Source organism: Bufo bufo, chromosome 2 (genome assembly GCF_905171765.1).
Source record: "Bufo bufo chromosome 2, aBufBuf1.1, whole genome shotgun sequence".
In the NCBI taxonomy this organism is placed as follows: domain Eukaryota; kingdom Metazoa; phylum Chordata; class Amphibia; order Anura; family Bufonidae; genus Bufo; species Bufo bufo.
Window position 1 is genome coordinate 675,946,636 of NC_053390.1, and position 20,156 is coordinate 675,966,791.

At 43.0% G+C, this 20,156-nt stretch overlaps 1 protein-coding gene across 3 annotated transcripts in view; it reads left to right on the top strand.

The window, feature by feature from the left end:
- KLHL2 (kelch like family member 2) overlaps positions 1–20,156 on the top strand; it is a 143,995-nt gene that overhangs the window by 31,539 nt on the left and 92,300 nt on the right. For 2 of the 3 annotated variants that reach the window (XM_040418630.1, XM_040418629.1), the window contains exons 2-3: positions 1,377–1,499; positions 17,399–17,505. In XM_040418630.1, the coding sequence (XP_040274564.1) occupies positions 1,377–1,499; positions 17,399–17,505 (230 nt within the window). The remainder of the gene's footprint in view (positions 1–1,376; positions 1,500–17,398; positions 17,506–20,156) is intronic. The other variant, XM_040418631.1, reaches the window with a different exon arrangement.

Consider the following 20,156-nt stretch of genomic DNA (forward strand, 5'->3'; position numbering starts at 1 on the left):
GAATGCCTCAGTTTGGCTCCGCTTGGCCTCCGTTCCGCTCAGCAGGCGGACACCCGAACGCAGCTTGCAGCGTTTGGGTGTCCGCCTGGCCGTGCGGAGCCAAACGGATCCGTCCAGACTTACAATGTAAGTCAATGGGGACGGATCTGTTTGAAGGTGACACAATATGGTGCAATTTTCAAACGGATCCGTCCCCCATTGACTTTCAATGCAAAGTCTGGACGGATCCGTCTGACTAACTTTCACACTTAGATTTTTTTCAGAAATATAATGCAGACGGATCCGTTCTGAACAGATGCCATCGTTTGCATTATAGGAGCGGATCCGTCTGTGCAGACACCAGACGGATCCGCTCCGAACGCAAGTGTGAAAGTAGCCTTACACTGCTACCAATGGGGTACCAGGGGGCCACTCTATGTAGGTTAAGGTAATCTCAGAAGCACTTTAGCCATTATATTAATACCATACTGTAATGTGTTATTTAGGTACAAAGAGGCCAACCTTTAAAGGGGTTATCCCACTTTTTTGTTACCCCTCTCCGGATCTGTGGAGGGAACCGTACTCTCCTTTACTCCCTACTGCTCTTTCAGCCACCACTGGGTTTCCTATGCCCCGATCCCCGCTTATAAACTGGAGCGGTAACATGTCTCTCTGGCAGCACATGACCCAGTAACGCGCTTTTTGGGGGACATATTGCCGGCGTGGCTAGTCATTATTGGCTGCAGCGGCACGCTGTCTGTGCCAGAAGTTTACAAGTGGGGCCCGGACTGCAGCAAACACAGCAATGGACAGAGCAACTGGCAGTAAGTAAGAATTCCTCCCTCCACAGGTCTGGCGGGGAGGGGCGGTAACAACCTCTTTAAAGGGAACCTGTCACCGGGATTTTGGGTATAGAGCTGAAGACATGGGTTGCTAGATGGCCACTAGCACATCCGCAATACCCAGTCCCCATAGCTCTGTGTGCTTTTATTGTGTAAAAAAAAACGATTTGATACATATGCAAATTAACCTGAGATGAGTCCTATATGTGAGATGAGTCAGGGACAGGACTCATCTCAGGATAATTTGCATATGTATCAAATCGGTTTTTTTTACACAATAAAAGCACACAGAGCTATGGGGACTGGATATTGCGGATGTGCTAGAGGCCATCTAGCAACCCATGTCCTCAGCTCCATGCACCAAATCCTGGTGACATTCTGGCATTTGAACAACAAAAATAGTGCTTTATTGTTGGGTTTTTCTTTACATCAAAAGTGACAGAACCTCCCAAGGGACTCCAAATGGTAATATGAACAGAGTCCAAAAAAACTGCATTATGCTGTTGGAATTGGCGCAAGTTAATAAGTTTGGTAACGTGTATGTTTTCTGCACAGGGGCGCTAAGGTAGGCCACCAGAAGCCTGTGGAAGTGAAGGAGAACACTGAGAAGTTCTGTCCAGTGACTATGAACCCGCGGCACACCAGGAAGGCTTTCAAGGTCATGAATGAACTCCGCAGGTATTGTCTTTGCTTTATCTGTACATTTTTAATTAGCACCTCACTTCTTTTCATGGACTTGAACATGTGGTGACGCAGCATCTTCAAAGATGTCTTTCATCCCAAGGTTTCATCAGCTGCAAAGTGCTTTCAATTTACTTAAGCATTAAATGACTGTGCCGTGAATAATAATAAGCGTGGGATCTGGAGAGATTTACGTAGGGACAGAACAAGTGCGGCGTCTCCAGTTCTGTTTTTCCCATGCCTCTTGATTTGTCACGTGCCGGGTAATTCATGGCTTTGCTTCTATACTGAAAGTGTTATATGTGAACTGTGTTTATAACATTGTACCAGAACCTACATTATTGTACTTCAAGCAGAATTCAAAACTTCAGTTGGGTTTGAAATCTCTGTCTTGATTACTGGGGAGTGGATTAAGATTGTTCACATTCTTATTTTTGTAGGAATTCTTTTTGTTACTTGATTTTTAAAGGTCACGGACACGTGCACTGGAATTTTTTTTTATTGTTCCTTTGCTTTCTAAATGCAGAATGAGTCAACCTTTTATTTAAAATGTGTTACCATTTTGTTTTTGCAGAGTATGTGTGAGTCCTTCATATACAGGACCTTGCGAAAGAATTCCAAACCCCCCACCCCCCCTGTTCCCCCTGGTGTGTCTCTTGTTTTGTTGCATTACAACCTGGAATTGGGATGGATTTTGGGGGAGTTTGTAGCATTTCATTTACACAGTATGCCTAACACTCTGAAGGTGCAAACAATTGTTACTGTGACACACTATTAATAATTGAGACAAAAAACTTTGAACTTTAACGTGGGGTACTTTCACACTAGCGTTTTTCTTTTCCGGCGCTGAGTTCCGTCCTAGGGGCTCAAATCCGGAAAAGAACTGATCAGTTTTATCCCCATGCATTCTGAATGGAGAGCAATCCGTTCAGGATGCATCAGGATGTCTTCAGTTCAGTCTTTTGGACTGATCAGGCTTTTCAGAAAACCGTAGCATTTTGTATTTTTACCTCTGGCCAAAAATCCTGAGCACTTTGACTGAACGCCAGATCCGGTCTTTTTTTCCCTTTGACTTGCATTAACGCCGGATCCGGCGCCGTGTGTTCAGTCAATCCGGATCCGGCTTTTGCATGTTAAACCAGAAAAATGTGAAAAAAAAGTTAAAGTCTATAAACGGCGGATCCGTTTTTTCCAATGCATTTTTTCATTGTGATCAAAATCCTGATCAGGATTCAAATGTAATCCATTTTCACACGTTTTTCAGGATCCGGCGGGAAGTTCCGGTGTCAGAATTGAACGCCAGATTTAAACAACGCTAGTGTGAAAGTAGCCTTAGTCTGTACTTTGTGGAGCCATGTCAAGTTTTTTTTTTTACAGATCAGGTGCTGGATTGCATCCCCTTCCTTAACTATATGTGCAAGGCCTCTTGGAGCTGACCCTTGGTCCTCATGCACACGACCGTATGTAGTTTTCGGTCGGCAGAACTCGGACCCGCAAAATACAGATGATGTCTGTATGACGTCCAGGGTGTATCCATTTTATTTTTTTAATTTTTTTAGACCCTTTGACTTCAATGGGCCCCTTATCTGCATTTTGTGGAGGACGTGTTTAGTGTTGAGCGAACTTATGTTTTCAAGTTCGGCGTACAGGTTCGGGTTATCTAAGAATCACATTATGGATTCCGCTACCACGGACCATAACGGAATTCTATGACTGTATGCGCTCATTTGCATACCAATAAAACTACGTTTTTTTAGGGTAACCGCTGCAGAGAAAGGAATTACAATAGCATGGTTAGGTACAGCAGACACTAGCAGATCGCTAGTGTCTGACAGCTAATTAGGTCAAAATGTGGTGGTAGAAACCCTTTAATGGAACGGATACAGAAAGCACACAGATCATCCATATGTCCGTTCCACAAAAGACATGTCCTATTCTTGTATTCTAGTTGAATCAGAATGGCTCACCCTCTAGGTAATTTGGAATAGGGTGCTCTAACTACCATAGACTCACCCGGTCTATTGCAACATAGAACTTTTTAAGTAATGCATGTTAGGCACACCTAATATCTAGGCCCATATATGGAAACACAATAATCGTATAAAATATTTAATATGATAAAATATAAAAAAACGGATTTAAAAACAAGTCTCAATAATCCTAAACACAATACTCCTAATGTCCTATTCTTGGCCACAAAATGTGGGTCCACAAAAAACGGATGCAACACAGACATCCTCCATATTTTGTGGGTCCACGTTTTTGTCGACCGCAAAAAAAAACAGTCATGTGCATGAGGCCTTATTCTGTGCACTAACATGAGGTGAGCTTGTATTTTTGTTGCTTTGATTTATTCCACAATTACAGATGCAGATCTCTTGGGTTATGCTTATTAGCCTAGCTCATCTACTGTATATACTGGGATTTTTGCCAATTCTTCCAGTCAAAACTGCTCCAACTCCTTCAAGTTCTATGGGTTGTGTTGGTGTACAGCAGTCGCAGGTTCCCAACTGAATTGAAGTCTGGGCTTTGTTTAGGCCATTCCAAGACATTTAATTGTTTCCCCTTAAACCACCCGAGTGTCTCTTTAGCAGCAGTATGTTTAGGGTCATTGTCCTGCTGAAAGGTGAACCTCTATCCCAGTCTCAAATGGGTGATGGGAAGTGTTGGGTTGGCACCTCTCTGTGGTGTGTACAGGTTATAGTGGACCTGGTGACAGATACTTCCATCTCCACTGTGGTTCTTTGGCGTTCCTTCAGTGTTATTGGTGTTTTGTTGCATCTCTGATTAATTCCCACTTTGGTGGATGTTTTTCCCTTGTAAGTTTTTAAGGGGGGAACGCACACACAAGGCAGTTTGCACAGATCCAGCATGTATTACTGGAGGGACACCTCTACATTAGAGAGTCTGAAACTAGGATCAGGTTGAAAATCGAATATCAGGAAGTTTAAACAGGAATGAAGATTGCAGACTAAAACTTGGACTCCCATACATATGCATGCTTGGCGGAGCATGCATATCTAGTGAATAGGGACAGGGGAGAACCAAACTTGGGCAGTTTAAATCCAACATGGCCAGAGGCAGATTGTTTTCCAGTGCACTGATTGCCTTTCACATGCAGTGAGCCTGAGAACATGGTATCCACTCAGGCTCTGCTTAGGAGTCCCCTGCCTGACTCCAGATATGGCATTCTCCATAAATAGTCATCCTTGGGGGTATGCCCAAACACTGTTAGCATTCTGACAGTGTATGAGGATATCCCTCTATATTTAACCTCTTCCCCACTGCCCATTGACTGTAAACGTCCTGGGTAGTCGGGTTTATTTCTGATCGGACGTTTCTGAACGTCCTTTCAGAGATTCACGCTAATTGTGCAGCTGCCGAGCAGGGAGCACGCTGTCCGTGACAGCAGGGCACCCCAGAGAGAAAGCAGGGACCGTTCCTGGGTGTCCCTGCCTTCTAGATCACTGTATACACAGCGCTGAATGAGTGCTGTGTATACAGCTGAGGAAGCAATGTGCTGCTTCCTGTCCTGGCCCGGTGGTCATGTAACCGCCGGGTCCCGGCGGAGTGCAGGAGCTGTCTGGTCTTTTACAGACCTCGATGAGCCCTGCACTGAGGCTGTACAGCGTTTCATAAGGGCTCATTTACACGACCGTGGTTTGCCGAGCCGCATTTTTTGCAGCTATGGTGCGGACACATTCACTTCAATGGGGCCGCAAAAAGATGCGGATAGCACTTGGTTGCTCACTCCGTGGCCCTGCAAAAATTGAGTCATGTCCTATTCTTGTCCGTTTTGCGGACAAGAAAAGGCATTTCTATAAAGGGCCGTCCGTTCCGTTCCGCATATTGCAGAAAGCACACGGGCGGCATCTGTGTTTTGCGGATCCGCAATTTGCGGACCGCAAAACACGGCACGGCCGTGTGAACAAGCCCTAATTCTGTACAGACTCTCTGGGGGGTGTATTTCCCCTGTAACTGGAGCTACTATGTCAGCCCCAGTTACAGGAGAAATCAATAGTTAAAAAAATAAATGAAGCTACTGGTAAATGTCCCCCCGAGGTCTTGTATGACCTTATGGTGGACACAAAGTGTAAAATAAAAAAAGTTTGACATTTAAAAAAAATAAAAATAACCCCCCCCCCCCCCCCCGAATCCGTTATTTAAAAAAATATATATGTAGAAGGTAAAAATTAAATTTACATATTTGGTATTACTGCGTCTGCAACGACAGGCTCTATAATATCATCATATGATCTACTCCATCAGGTGAAGGCTGTAAAAAAGATAAATAAATAAACATTGCGCCAAAACAGATTTTTTATGGTTAGCTCACCTGCCAAAAAACATAATGTTAATCAATCAAAAAGTTGTATGTACCCCAAAATGGTAGCGAAAAAAACGTCACCTCATCCTGCAAAAAATGAGCCCCCACACAAGACCATAGCCATAATAAAAATCCTTGCCTTCTGTGCCTTGTCGTGTGCCTAAACCAGGGGTGCACAACCTGCAAGGCGCGTGTGGTCCCCAGAGCCATGGTTTGCAGGCCCCCGTCCTGTTGTACAGAAACACAGCTGATACTGCGACCAGCTGTGTTTCTGCCCTGAGCACTGCACAGCGGATGGATCACAGGTTTTGCTCCTGCACTGTAGCAGGAGTGGAAAGGTTCCCCGGCTATTAGTGAGAGCGGGGAAGCCAAGGAGAAGACAGAAGCGCTTTATTAGTGCTTCTCCATGAGCGCTCTGCAGTGTGGACCCGGCGATCACGTGATCGCTGGGTGTCTCGGGGGCGGAGGAGCGCAGAGCTGCAGGATCAGGAGACCCTGATCAGCTCTGCCCTGGCACAAAGCCCCCCCACCAGCAAGCTGGTTTCCTGCAACTGGGGCTCCTTGGATGCTTCCAGTTTACAGTGGAAATAGTACAAAAAAAGAAGTCACTTTACTGTCTCCCAAAGGTCTTTCAGTGACTTCTTGGGGACAAATTATGTGGTAAATATATATATATATATATATATATATATATATATATATATATATATATATATATATATATATAAAATTGAAAACTAAATAAAAAATAATATAAAATATAAATAAAAGAAAAGAGAAATAAAATATTATGTGGCACAAAAAAAATAGAAAAATTCTTTAAAAAAAATACAATAAAAAGGAAAAAGTGCTAAATAAGAGTGTTCACTATCCTGCAACAGTCTTTTTTTATGACCCCTTGGGGGACATATGTGGCAAAATTATATTTAAAAAAAATATAGAAAATTCAAAAAAAATGTATAAATAAAAAGGAAATAAAAAAATAAAATACAAAGGAAAAGTGTTCATTGTCCTCCAACAGTCTTTTTATGACCTTGTTATTATGTGGCAAAAATATATATAAAAAAATTTTATAACCAATTATAAAAAAATAATACAATAAAATATTACTAAAATACAAATAAAAATAAAAAGGAAAAGGTGCAAAATTTAAAAAGTGACTGTGTCCCCCAAGGTCTTTTTATGACCTCTTGGGGGACATATTAAGTAGCAGAAATGTATTAAAAATTAAGTTACATTTTCTTTTTAATTCATAAGAAAAACAACCACACCGATCAAAACCCTCACCATTACCGCCCCATTCACGTGAAAACTATACATATTCTATAACAAAACGGCCTACACAAAATAGGGGAATTAATTATAATAATTTATTTTGGTGTCAGTTTGCATATTAAAAAAAAATGGGGAGCTATAGTTTGAAAAAAAATGTACTTTTTAAAAATGTTTGATAGTTTCCCCCAAATAAAAATTGTTGCAAAAATTATTTTGGTAGTCCAACAAATAAGATAGTTGCAAACCGTTTGAACCACCACGTGCACTAAATCACAAAAAAGTGCCTGGTCATTAAGGCCTTTTAGGCCTGGTCATTCAAGTGTTAACCAATAAGCGCCTTCCCCACTAGCAAGGTAAAGTGCTTATTGGTTACTGCAGGGCGCCTATAACTGGATTGGCAGGAGATGGTAATAACCAGCGAGTGCTATCCTCTATAGTGAAGGAAAGCACTGATTTATGAATAGGAGGCAGGATGGAAGGAAATGTCGCCACTTTTCTGTTAAAAATTAGGGATCGACCGATTATAGGAGTTACTTATATTATCGGCCGATATTCATGATTTTTTAAAGTTATCGGTATCAGCATCTAACCTTGCCGATAATGCGTCCAGCATGCTATCACAGAACATGAGCGTGCTGCTGTCAGCGCGCGATATTTTTTCTCAGCAGCACAGGGGGAAAGGAGGCACTCTCTCCCTCCCCCCTGTGCCGCGCTGCCAATGAGGAGAGACGGGAGGAGGATGGGTGGGCGCACTGCGCCACCAATGATAATTAACATCTAATACAAATACAGGAGGCGGTGCCCAGCCTATATGACAGGAAGCTGCGATCAGCGGCAGTTAACCCCTCAGGTGCCGCACCTGAGGGGTTAACTGCTGCCGCTGATCGCAGCTCCCTGTCAGAGGCAGGGTGCCGGTTATGTGATTCTGTGCCGACACACCGGCCTCCTGTATTAAACGTTAATTGTCATTGGTGGCGCAGTGCGCCCTCCCCAGTATTTAAAATCATTGGTGGCGCAGTGCGCCCTCCCCCGTATTAAAATCATTTGTGGCGCAGTGCGCCCCCCTTCCTCCACCCCCAGTATTAGTCATTGGTGGGCAGTGGCCACAGGGTCCCCTCCCCTCCTCTTCATTGGTGGCAGTGGCAGCTTTCTGATCGGAGCCCTAGCAGGTAATCCTGGTGCTCCGATCGGTTACCATAAACAGCCAGGAGGCTACTGAAGCCCTGGTTGCCATGGTAATCTCCCTGCTGCTGTGTGTACTATGCACAGAGCAGCAGGGAGAGTGTGAGGTCCTATTCACTCTAATAGAGATCTATCAGGGTGAATAGGACAAGGGATTAAAGATCCCAGGTTCTAGCCCCTAAAGTGCCCATTACAAGGGATGCAGGTACCAACATGCATGCCGAGCCCACTCTATACCTTTTCCTTGTGCCAGACAGCTTCCAATGAATGTAGTGAGAGCAGGCTACAGCTTTATACTGAAACTAATTAAAATCAGCCTATGGGGCAGATAGGGCTAATCAGGAGTGTACGACTCGCTGGAGTGCCACATCTCCAGCATTGTAAATCTGCAAAAAAAAAAGGGGTTGGTACCTGCATCCCTTGTAATGGAGGCCATTATGGCACCAAAAATGGTAAAAGGCAGAGTGGACCCAGCATGCATGTGGATCCAACACTTCCTGAACTTTATGGCAGCCATTATGGCGCATAACAGGTAGTATTTAGTGTTAGGACCCGTCTTACAGAGATCGCCTTGGCGTCTGGCAGACGGGCTCAGATGGTTTTGTACAAAATGCATTGGCCAAGCATCTCACTTTTTAAATAAGCGTAGCATTAGCACTTCGCTCAACACTTTGGATTAATGCTGTATGGAGAGATCAGTCTCCGTACAGTATTAAAATGTACAGGAAAACCACTTTAAAGAGGACCTTTCACCGATTATTACACTATGAACTAAGTATACAGATATGTAGAGCGGCGCCCGGGGATCTCACTGCACTTACTATTATCCCTGGGCGCTGCTCCGTTGTCCTGCTATGCCCTCCGGTATCTTCGGTCACTAAGTTATGGTAGGCGGAGTCTGCCCTTGTTCTTCTGTAGTGCTGGCCAATCGCATTGCAGAGCTCACAGCCTGGGAGAAAATAACCTCCCAGGCTGTGAGCTCTGCGCTGCGATTGGCTAGCGCTAGAGCAGAACAAGGGCAGACTCCGCCTACCATAACTTAGGGACTGAAATCTCTGCCTACTATAACTTAGTGAGCGGAGATACCAGAGGGCATAGCGGGAGAACGGAGCGGGGCCCAGGGATAATAGTAAGTGCAGTGAGATCCCCGGGCGCCGCTCCACATATCTGTATACTTAGTTCATAGTGTAATAATCGGTGAAAGGTCCTCTTTAAAGTGGTTTTCCTGTACATTTTAATACTGTACGGAGACTGATCTCTCCATACAGCATTAATCCAAAGTGTTGAGCGAAGTGACTTTGGATGTAGCTTCGCTCATCACTACTCTAGATACCAGGACTTTGGAATAACAACAAAAGCCTAATTTATTTAGTAATCACAAAATGTAAGTGAGCAAAATAACTTAAAATACACACATTTTTAGGTGTCTCTTTAAAAAAAATATATACAGTTCTGTGCAAAATAATTGCGGTCGAACATCACTAATGTGTTTTGATTACGGTTTTTGGCAGAAGAGATAATATAGCACGTTCTCATCTGGGTCATGGCTTCGGGTTCTGTTGTGCCAGCAGTTTAGATGGCAAGGAAAGTGCAATGCTATTCTTGTCGTCAGCCCCCAGTACAGATGTGCACATAGCCTAAGGCCTCAATTACAACTCACTTATTTTGGTCAGTATTTTGTATGACTGTAATCAGAAGTGGGTCCGAAACACAGAAGAGGCACAGTTCTGTTACCCTCCAAATTTTGGCTTACCAGTGGACAAGTGTAAATGCCTAAGTGCCTAAAGGTGCGAAACAGCAGGTTACGTGTGATATGGAAGAGGTAACCTCCATATGCTATGCTGTATAGAAAATGGTCCTGAAAAGGTAACTGAATCTAACTATTTAAAGAGGACCTGTCACCATGACATGCAGTGCAATCTGCAGACAGCATGTTATAGAGCAGGAGGAGCGGAGCAGATTGATATAAAGTATTCAGTAAAACCTGTAATTTATACATTTATCTGGAGGACTGCCCCCATATCAATATGCTCCGCTCCTCCTGCCGCCTGCAGATTACACTGCATTTTGTGGGGACAGGTCTATGGGGGGAATTTATCACGAGGGGAATATTTGACGTCCGTTTTCCTTGAGCCAGCGTTGGCGTAATTTATGCTACATTTATCAAATATCGCATGTTGTTTGAGAACACTTCTGTGTAGAAAAGCTACTCCACCCTCCTAACTGGCGTGAGACTGTGACTTTTTAACAAAGTCTCAGTGATCAATCTGGAGTGAACTCATTAGCATAGCTAACCACGCCCACTTCCCCACCATATTTCAAAACTGAGAGTGAAGGGTGTAAAAAAATGCAAAGTCGCAAAATATTTGCACAAATGAGCCCAAAAGTCACAAAAGGCAAATTGCGACTTTTTTAAAGCCAGGATTCTGGCGTGAAGGTATGATAATCAGGGCCTATACGTTCAGGCGATTGCACTACACTTCCCAGGCATGCCTATGGCTGCTGCACAGGGAGGGATTGGAAGAGTGATTGGCTATTGACTTCTTCCAGGTCCATGTTAGTAGGGCGTGACTTCATGGAAGAAGGCAGTTTCACCTCAATGGTGGAGATCCAGTGTCTGATAGGATACCACCTAGATGCCAGGTTTTTAGTCAATGGATATTTTAAAGCTCCTAAAGTACAGCTCTAATCAGTGTATATTTAATGCCGGCTCACCGCGGTCCCCCTGACGTATCTGTACCCCATGAGGCACCTCCGCTCTGTCTAGTACTATAGATGTCTGAGGTGTAAAAGGTTTCTAGCAAGGTCAGGGGGGAGTAGAGCCTGGAAATAGGATGTCCTTTGGTCACCAGAGCACATTTTCCGTGACGAGCGGGCATCCAGATGTTTTCCAGGTCACGTCCTCGCAGGAAAGCAACATTGAACCTTTTCATCTCGCTCCCGATTATTTGTGAATGAAGTGGAAGAGGACTGGGCAGATTTGGAGTTTCAGCGGTCACCATAAGTGTGATACATCAGAACTCATGTAAGGGTCTGTACATCAGGTGGAGACGTTTAGACATTTAAAACGTATGACGTTTTGTGGTTCTTTAGCCTTTTTATTTTTTATTTTAATTTTAATGTTTTTTGTAGGACAGAAAAGTGTGGTATACTATGTTATTCTATCCTGCAAAAAGAAAAAAGTCCATAAACCTAAACAATGACAAAGTGAGTCAAAAGTATGCACTTTTGAACGGTGTTTGCCCAATTATAGTCTATAGGTAGGTCAAGTCATGTGTTTCTATATATTTATCTTGTTTATCTGCTTGACGTACAGCAAAAATGAGATGTTGAACAGTCGCTAAGAATGGCTGTACTCTTTATAACTCTTTATAACAGTTGAATTGTTAGAGGTTGTCCATGCATGGTCTCCCGCCTGGTCTGGTCTTTGGAGTGTGGAGATACAACTGCATGCTGGGCGGCTACAGTTAGTTGCCAAGGGATCCGTCCGAGATCCAGCAAGTATTTTGCGTTGGTCCAATTTCAACTGATTTTAACTGGGGATCGGACTGTAGCCTAGGCAACTTTATCATCTCTCCATGCCCCATATGAGATCGGGAGAAGTATGGCATCACTACTCCTTTACTAACTACTGCAGAAGATGCAAGAGACTAAGGGGGGGGGGAAATTTATCATGAGGGGAATATCTGAAGTCCGTTTTGCTTCGGTCTGTGTTGGAGTACTTTATACCACGTTTATCAAATGTCTCATGTTTTTCATAAATTTGGCTTATCCTTAAACCTAACACTTCTGTCTAGAAAAGCTCCTCCAGTTTTCCTACTCCATCCTCCAACTGGAGCGAGGTTGTGACTTTTTTTAAAAGTCTCAATGATCAGTCTGGAGTGAAACTCATTAACATAGCTAGCCATACACACTTTTCCACCCACATTACTAAACTTTAGTGGTGTAACAATGCAAAAGGTTGCAAAATATTGCACAAGTGAGTTCAAAAAGTTGCAAAAGCCCTATTTTGCGACTTTTTGGAGCCAGAATTCTGGAGTGAAGCACGATAAATCAGGGCCGTGGATATTGGGAGATTTATCAAACTGGTGTAAAGTAGAACTTGCTTAGTTGCCCATAGCAACCAATCAGATTTCACCTTTCATTTTTCAAAGGGCTGTGAAAAATGAAAGGTGAAATCTGATTGGTTGCTATGGGAAACTAAACCAGTTCTACCAGTTTGATAAATCTCCCCCATTATGTCTAAATGCGTGTATAAAAAGTCCTAATGAAGCGGATTCTGCTTTCTACAGCCATCTGACTACAAGAAGGGTCATGTTTCCGGCGGTATAAAGCAGTTTGCACTCACACACACGCTCTTTCAGTTTTGGATCCTAATGTAATTATCCTGTTTAGAGGCTGCTGTCTGGGTGTGATTGCAGCGGAGATCTGTGTTCACGGGAACGAAAACGCTTTTTTTCACAGCTCTATGTGTGTCGCTCATTAGAGGTGATGTCAGGGGAACTGTGTGTAGGTTTATAGAAATGATCAGATAAGGAGAACGTTGAGGAACGCAGAAAATGTACATCTGCATGCACTCCAAACGTATTCCTAGAAACCGCTGACAAGTTGGCCTTGCCAGAGCACGTCCTGTAGTATTAACGTGTTCAATGTTCCTCTTCACATGTATGTACAGTCAGGTCCATAAATATTGGGACATCAACACAATTCTAACATTTTTGGCGCTATACACCACCCAATGGATTTGAAATGAAACAAACAAGATGTGCTTTATCTGCAGACTGTCAGCTTTTATTTGAGGGTTAATGCAAATGTGATCGCACACTACATCCAGCACTCTGCCCTCCATGGCTGGATGAGACATTGGTTTATATTTTGGCCAAAGCATAGTAAGCCACTCACCGCGTCAAGGCTGTCTCATGAGTGGTCCCTAACTCTTGTTCCTACCTGTTCATGGGCCATGACAGCCACATAAAATCCAGGAATGCAGGTCAGCATGCAAGCCAAGTACACTTTGCTTGTAACCCCGTCGGTGCCATTACAGCTTTCATCGGATCCAGGGATGCAAGTACCAACATGCATGCTGAACCTACCATATACTTCTCTGGAGCCAAGTGGCTAATGGTAGGTTCTATACAAGCAGACTCAGTTTTATACTGACTTTAAAACCAGCCTCAAGGACAGATTAACTGGTCAGGTGTGCAATGACTCCAAGGAGATCGCCACGCCTCCAATATCTACTACAAAGAAAAAAAATAAGGGGTGGGAGTCAGCACAACCTGCTGCAGGTGCAGATCACTATGGCGAAATACATATACAAACGGAAAATGCAAATGTGATCGCACACTACATCCAGCACTCTGCCCTCCATGATGGATGAGACATTGGTTTATATTTTGGCCAAAGCATAGTAAGCCACTCACCGCGTCAAGGCTGTCTCATGAGTGGTCCCTAACTATGTTCTACCTGTTCATGGGCCATGACAGGCCACATAAAATCCAGAAATGCAGGTCAGCATTGCAAGCCAAGTACACTTTGCTTGTAACCCCGTCCGGTGCCATTACAGCTTTCATCCGGATCCAGGGATGCAAGTACCAACATGCATGCTGAACCTTCCATATACTTCTCCTGGAGCCAGATGGCTAATGGTAGGTTCTATACAAGCAGACTCAGTTTTATACTGACTTTAAAACCAGCCTCAAGGACAGATTAACTGGTCAGGTGTGCAATGACTCCAAGGAGATCGCACGCCTCCAATATATACTACAAGAAAAAAATAAGGGGTTGGGTCAGCACAACCTGCTGCAGGTGCAGATCACTATGGCGAAATACATATACAACGGAAAATGCAAATGTGATCGCACACTACATCCAGCACTCTGCCCTCCATGCTGGATGAGACATTGGTTTATTTTTGGCCAAAGCAATAGTAAGCCACTCACCGCGTCAAGGCTGTCTCATGAGTGGTCCCTAACTCTTGTTCCTACCTGTCATGGGCCATGACAGCCACATAAAATCCAGGAAATGCAGGTCAGCTTGCAAGCCAAGTACACTTTGCTTGTAACCCGTCCGGTGCCATTACAGCTTTCATCGGATCCAGGGATGCAAGTACCAACATGCATGCTGAACCTACCATATACTTCTCCTGGAGCCAGATGGCTAATGGTAGGTTCTATACAAGCAGACTCAGTTTTATACTGACTTTAAAACAGCCTCAAGGACAGATTAACTGGTCAGGTGTGCAATGACTCCAAGGATCCGATGAAAGCTGTAATGGCACCGGACGGGGTTACAAGCAAAGTGTACTTGGCTTGCATGCTGACCCTGCATTTCCTGGATTTTATGTGGCTGTCATGGCCCATGAACAGGTAGGAACAAGAGTTAGGGACCACTCATGAGACAGCCTTGACGCGAGTGAGTGGCTTACTATGCTTTGGCCAAAATATAAACCAATGTCTCATCAGCATGGAGGGCAGAGTGCTGGATGTAGTGTGCGATCACATTTGCATTTTCCGTTTGTATATGTATTTCGCCATTGTGATCTGCACCTGCAGCAGGTTGTGCTGACCCAACCCCTTATTTTTCGGAATTACAACAGTTTGCCTATGTGCCTCCCCATTTGTTTAAGGGACCAAAAGTAATGGGACAATTGGCTTCTCAGCTGTTCCATGGCCAGGTGGTGTGTTATTCCCTCATTATCCCAATTACAATGAGCAGATAAAAGGTCCAGAGTTCATTTCAAGTGTGCTATTTGCATTTGGAATCTGTTCTGTCAACTCTCAAGATGAGATCCAATGAGCTGTCACTATCAGTGAAGCAAGCCAGCATTAGGCTGAAAAAACAAAACAACCCATCAGAGAGATGGCAAAACAATTAGGCGTGGCCAAAATAACTGTTTGGAACATTCTTAAAAAGAAGGAACGTATTGGTGAGCTCAGCAACACCAAAGACCCGGAAGACCACGGAAAACAACTGTGATGGCTGACCGACGAATTCTTTCCCTGGTGAAGAAAACACCCTTCACCACAGTTGGCCAATCAAGAACACTCTCTAGGAGGTAGGTGTATGTGTGTCAAAGTCAACAATCAAGAGAAGACTTCACCAGAGTGAATACACAGGGTTCACCACAAGATTTAAACCATTGGTGAGCCTCAAAAACAGGAAGGCCAGATTAGAGTTTGCCAAACAACATCTACAAAAGCCTACACAGTTCTGGAACAACATCCTATGGACAGAAGATGAACTTGTACCAGAGTGATGGGAAGAGAAGAGTATGGAGAAGGAAAGGAACTGTTTATGATGCGAAGCATACCACCTCATCAGTGAAGCATGGTGGTGGTAGTGTCATAGCGTGGGAATGTATGACTGCCAATGGAACTGGTTCTCTTGTATTTATTGATGATGTGACTGCTTACAAAAGCATCAGGATGAATTCTGAAGTGTTTCGGGCAATATTATCTGCTCATATTCAGCAAAATGCTTCAGAATTCATTGGACGGCGCTTCACAGTGCAGATGGACAATGACCCAAAGCATACTGCAAAAGCAACCAAAGAGTTTTTTAAGGGAAAGAATTTGAATGTTATGCAATGGCCAAGTCAATCACCGTACCTGAATCCAATTGAACATGCATTTCACTTGCTAAAGACAAAACTGAAGGGAAAATGCCCCAAGAACAAGCGGGAACCTAAGACAGTTGCAGTAGAGGCCTGGCAGAGCATCACCAGGGATGAAACCCAGCATCTGGTGATGTCTATGCATTCCAGACTTCAGGCTGTAATTGACTACAAAGGATTTGCAACCAAGTATTAAAAAGTGAAAGTTTGATTTATGATTATTATTCTGTCCCATTACTTTTGGTCACTTAACAAGTGGGAGGCACATATGCAAACTGCTGTAATTCCTACACCGTTCACCTGATTTGGATGTAAATACCCTCAAATTAAAGCTGACAGTCTGCAGTTAACGCACATCTTGTTTGTTTCATTTCAAATCCATTGTGGTGGTGTATAGAGCCAAAAATGTTAGAATTGTGTTGATGTCCCAATATTTATGGACCTGACTGTATAGGGGTAAGGCGCCCTCACTGTACATATTTAGCGCAGTGTCAGTTTCCTGTAGCAATGTTACCCATGAGAACATGCTCTTCTGCTGTGTACTAATGGAGAGGTCTGCGTACACTTTTATTGTGTGTTTTATTTTTTTTTAATTTTTTTATCTGCTCCTTGGTTAGGTTGGTTGCCTTATTCCCAGCCAAGGGATTGTTACTTGTCATGGTCATGACGCCGCGTTTTTGCTATGATAAATAAAATAACTCACCTCATCCTCTTGTTCGTGCAGCCGGCATCATCTTCTTTCTTCATCTTTCAGGACCTGCAAAAGGACCTTTTGATGACGTAATCGCGCTCACCAAGTGGTGAGCGTGGTGACGTCAGCGCAGGTCCTGCTGAATGAAGATCCTTCTATCTTCATTCAGCAGGACCTGCGCTGACGTCACCACGTCATCAAAGGTCCTTTTGCAGGTCCTGAAAGATGACGAAAGACATGCCGACTGAGTGAACAAGAGGATCAGGTGAGTTAATTTTTTATTTTATTTTTTAACCCCTCAAGCAACATTTTAGTAGCCTAGTTCGCACTGCGCCTTTTGACATTAGAATTTTGGAGCGCTTTATAAACAGTTGCCTCCGTGGACTACCACCGGCTTCCCTCTGGGAACAATGGGTGATGGCTTTTTGGTGTGAAATCTGCTGTAGAATTTCAGTATCAAAAGTCGCTGAGTGAATGGTGCCTGAGGATGCCCTTCTTGTCAGTGCTTAAGGTAAAGGCCAAAGTTTTCAGCCCCAAGGTACTTATAGTGGGCTATTCATACGTTGCGGTTATCGCTTTTGCCACAATTGTTTCCAAAATTGCAGCTAGGGTTTTTCTGCGGGTTTGAAAGAATTGTGGTAGAAGTGCAACATGTGAATAAACCCTAACTTGGACAAAGCTTCCTGAGTTCTTGACAAGTCTTCCGGAAGCTAAAGGACTTTTCTGTCCAGCCACATGTTTGCTTTATAGATGCGTATGAAATACATTCATCTAGTATTTAGTGCTGATTTTTTGTTTTTTTACAGTCAGAATTTGCTATGTGATGTGACGATTGTCGCGGAAGATGTGGAGATAGCAGCTCACAAGGTGGTTCTGGCAGCATGCAGTCCTTACTTCCATGCCATGTTTACAGGTACTGCCCATCTTCTTTGACGGAAGATATTTCTGAATGTTTTATATGATTTTGTGATGAATATACATATGGGGTACCAGCTTTCTATCCACTATTGGCGTTTCTTCCCTTTTATGACTGGCTTCCTGTGCCGCGCATGGGTGTGGTGCCAGCGTTTACTGCCAGGCAGCCGTCACGGGAATGAGGTGGAAAAGTCTGGACACATCTGATCCAGGCTTGTGTGTGTCCCAGCATTCATATCTGATTGTACTCTTCATTGAACAATTCATGTACATTGGACAATATCATAATGTTCTAGGCTTTATTATTTTTTTTTTTCACTTTATTCATTTCATACTTTCGGCTAATGTGTAAAGACTAGCGCAGACAAAAATTGTAGCAGTTGTCCTTTACAATCCATTATAAAAAGTGAGCATTGGTATGACATTAGTTTTTGTAAGGTCCTTCTTATACTTTACGCTATGGTAGGAAGACATCAGGGTTTCAGCCATCATTGGAGGTATACATAGGAGGAATCTCCTGATGTGTCCGACGGATGGCTGCCACATATTACCAGGTGTGCATACAGTAGATATGGTGTGAGTAGGCTCTCAAAAAAAGAGCATAATATGTACTTTCCCTTTTTTTCATTTTTTTTTTATCTTGTACCTATGTATAGAGTAGAATAGTCTACTGTGAGTGTCATGGTTGGCCAATCAGATGCATGACCTCTGATCACCAGGAGATTTTGAAGCTGGGCCTGTGGTGATCACCAGTCTGGCTTCAGGTTCCAAAAATAGCAAAAATGTAATAATTTTTTTTTGTGAGAATATCCTTTTAAATGTATGTAATGCATGTACACAAACAGGACCACGTCTCTATTTCAGACAATAACATTTTAAGGCCACCTGCACACGTAAACCCGCAGCGTAGCACAGCACCAGCAAAGTGTATGAGGTTATCATGTACACTTTGTGGATTGTTTCCATGCAGAAATTGACCTGCATAGCAGATTTCCAAATCCGCAGCATGTCGGTTATGTTAGCGGTTTTAGCTGCTTAGAAATTGCGGATATGCTGCAGAAACGTACATAAATCCACACAGAAATGTGCGTTCACACGTGTGCAGATGGCCCAAAGGAAATGTGTCGCTGAATTTTTCTTCTGCCAGTTAAAACCAGATGGCAAAACGCATCCTTTATTTCTAATCTATTTTTATTTGCTGGTTGAAGTTTTTTTTTTTTTTCCTGTTTCCTAAACATTATTATGGGGGCTGGTATCTTGTCTCAGCTGTTCTTAACAGCATTTAGAGATATGCTTTACAGCAGCTACCCCGAGCCATAGACACAATGAACAGGAGCGGACCTCATTGACTTCTATGGCAGAGTTTTCTAAACCTTCTCTGTGATATCACGTACTGTAAATGGTTGATTCTTTGTTATAGGTGATATCTATCCTCCTAATCCTGCCTGTAGTAATAAGCAGATAACTGCCAGTGCAAAAACTGCAGGAGTTTTTTTTTTATATATAGGTATGGACATGGACAATTAAAAATAACATCATCAAAATTATTTACAAGATATTTACAACATAAGAGCATGATTTAACTCTTTATGTACGTGGACGTAACTATACGTCCAGATTGCATGTCCACACTAGACATTATCACAGAATCGGAGTCTCAATTTCTCCAGACAGAGCAACTGCCAAGGGACCAGTCAGAGTGGTCTTTTGTCAGCAATCGCTCTGATTGGTTAATCTGTATAGACTAACTAATCACAGCATACTTAGGCTGAAAATGCTGTTTGCAGGCTCTGATCTCTACAGTTTGTGACCATGGAGATCAGAGCCTGCAAGAAGTTACCGCTCTGAGCCTACTTTGTGCCATCTGTGCCCCCCTGCAGCCACCTCATTCCTCCATGCCACCCACTCCATCAGAGATTCTTAATGGAAACGGCTAAGGGACTATCTCTATTGACACTCTGCTGCAATGGCCGAGATCAGTGCATGTACCCATCCCGGCAATGTAACCCCTTAGATGCCGCGGTGCTCACTGTCTCTTACAATGCACTGCAATAGATCACTATTGCAGTGTATTGTACAACCATCAAACCACTTAATCTTCAAGAATCAAGTGGGACTTGATAAAAAAAAAAAAATTTCTATAAAAATTTCAATAAAAAAAATAGCTTTTTCCTATATCTTCTCATTTATAATTGATAAAAAAAAAAAAAAGTGATCTTATCATAAAATAACTAATCCCACATGGTGAATGCAGGAATTATTTTTTTATTAATGCCATAATCGTATTGACTAACAGAATGTTATCATATCATATGTACTGCATGATGAACCCAATAAAAAAAAAAAAAATGACAGAATTGTAATTTTTTCACAAAAAATGGAATTAAAGCAATCAAATAAGTCATGTACCCAAAAAATGAATACTAGTAAACTACAGCTTGTCCTACAAAAATTAGCTCCTAGTTCAGTCTACCTGTTTATGGCCCATGAACAGGTAGGAATCTAGTGATAGGGACCACTCAAATGGAGGGCAACAACCTTGACGCGGTGAGTGGCTTATTACGCTTTGGCCAAAATGTACACCAATGTCTCATCCAGCATGGAGGCAGGGCAGAATGCTGGATATAGAGTGCGATTACTTTGTATTCT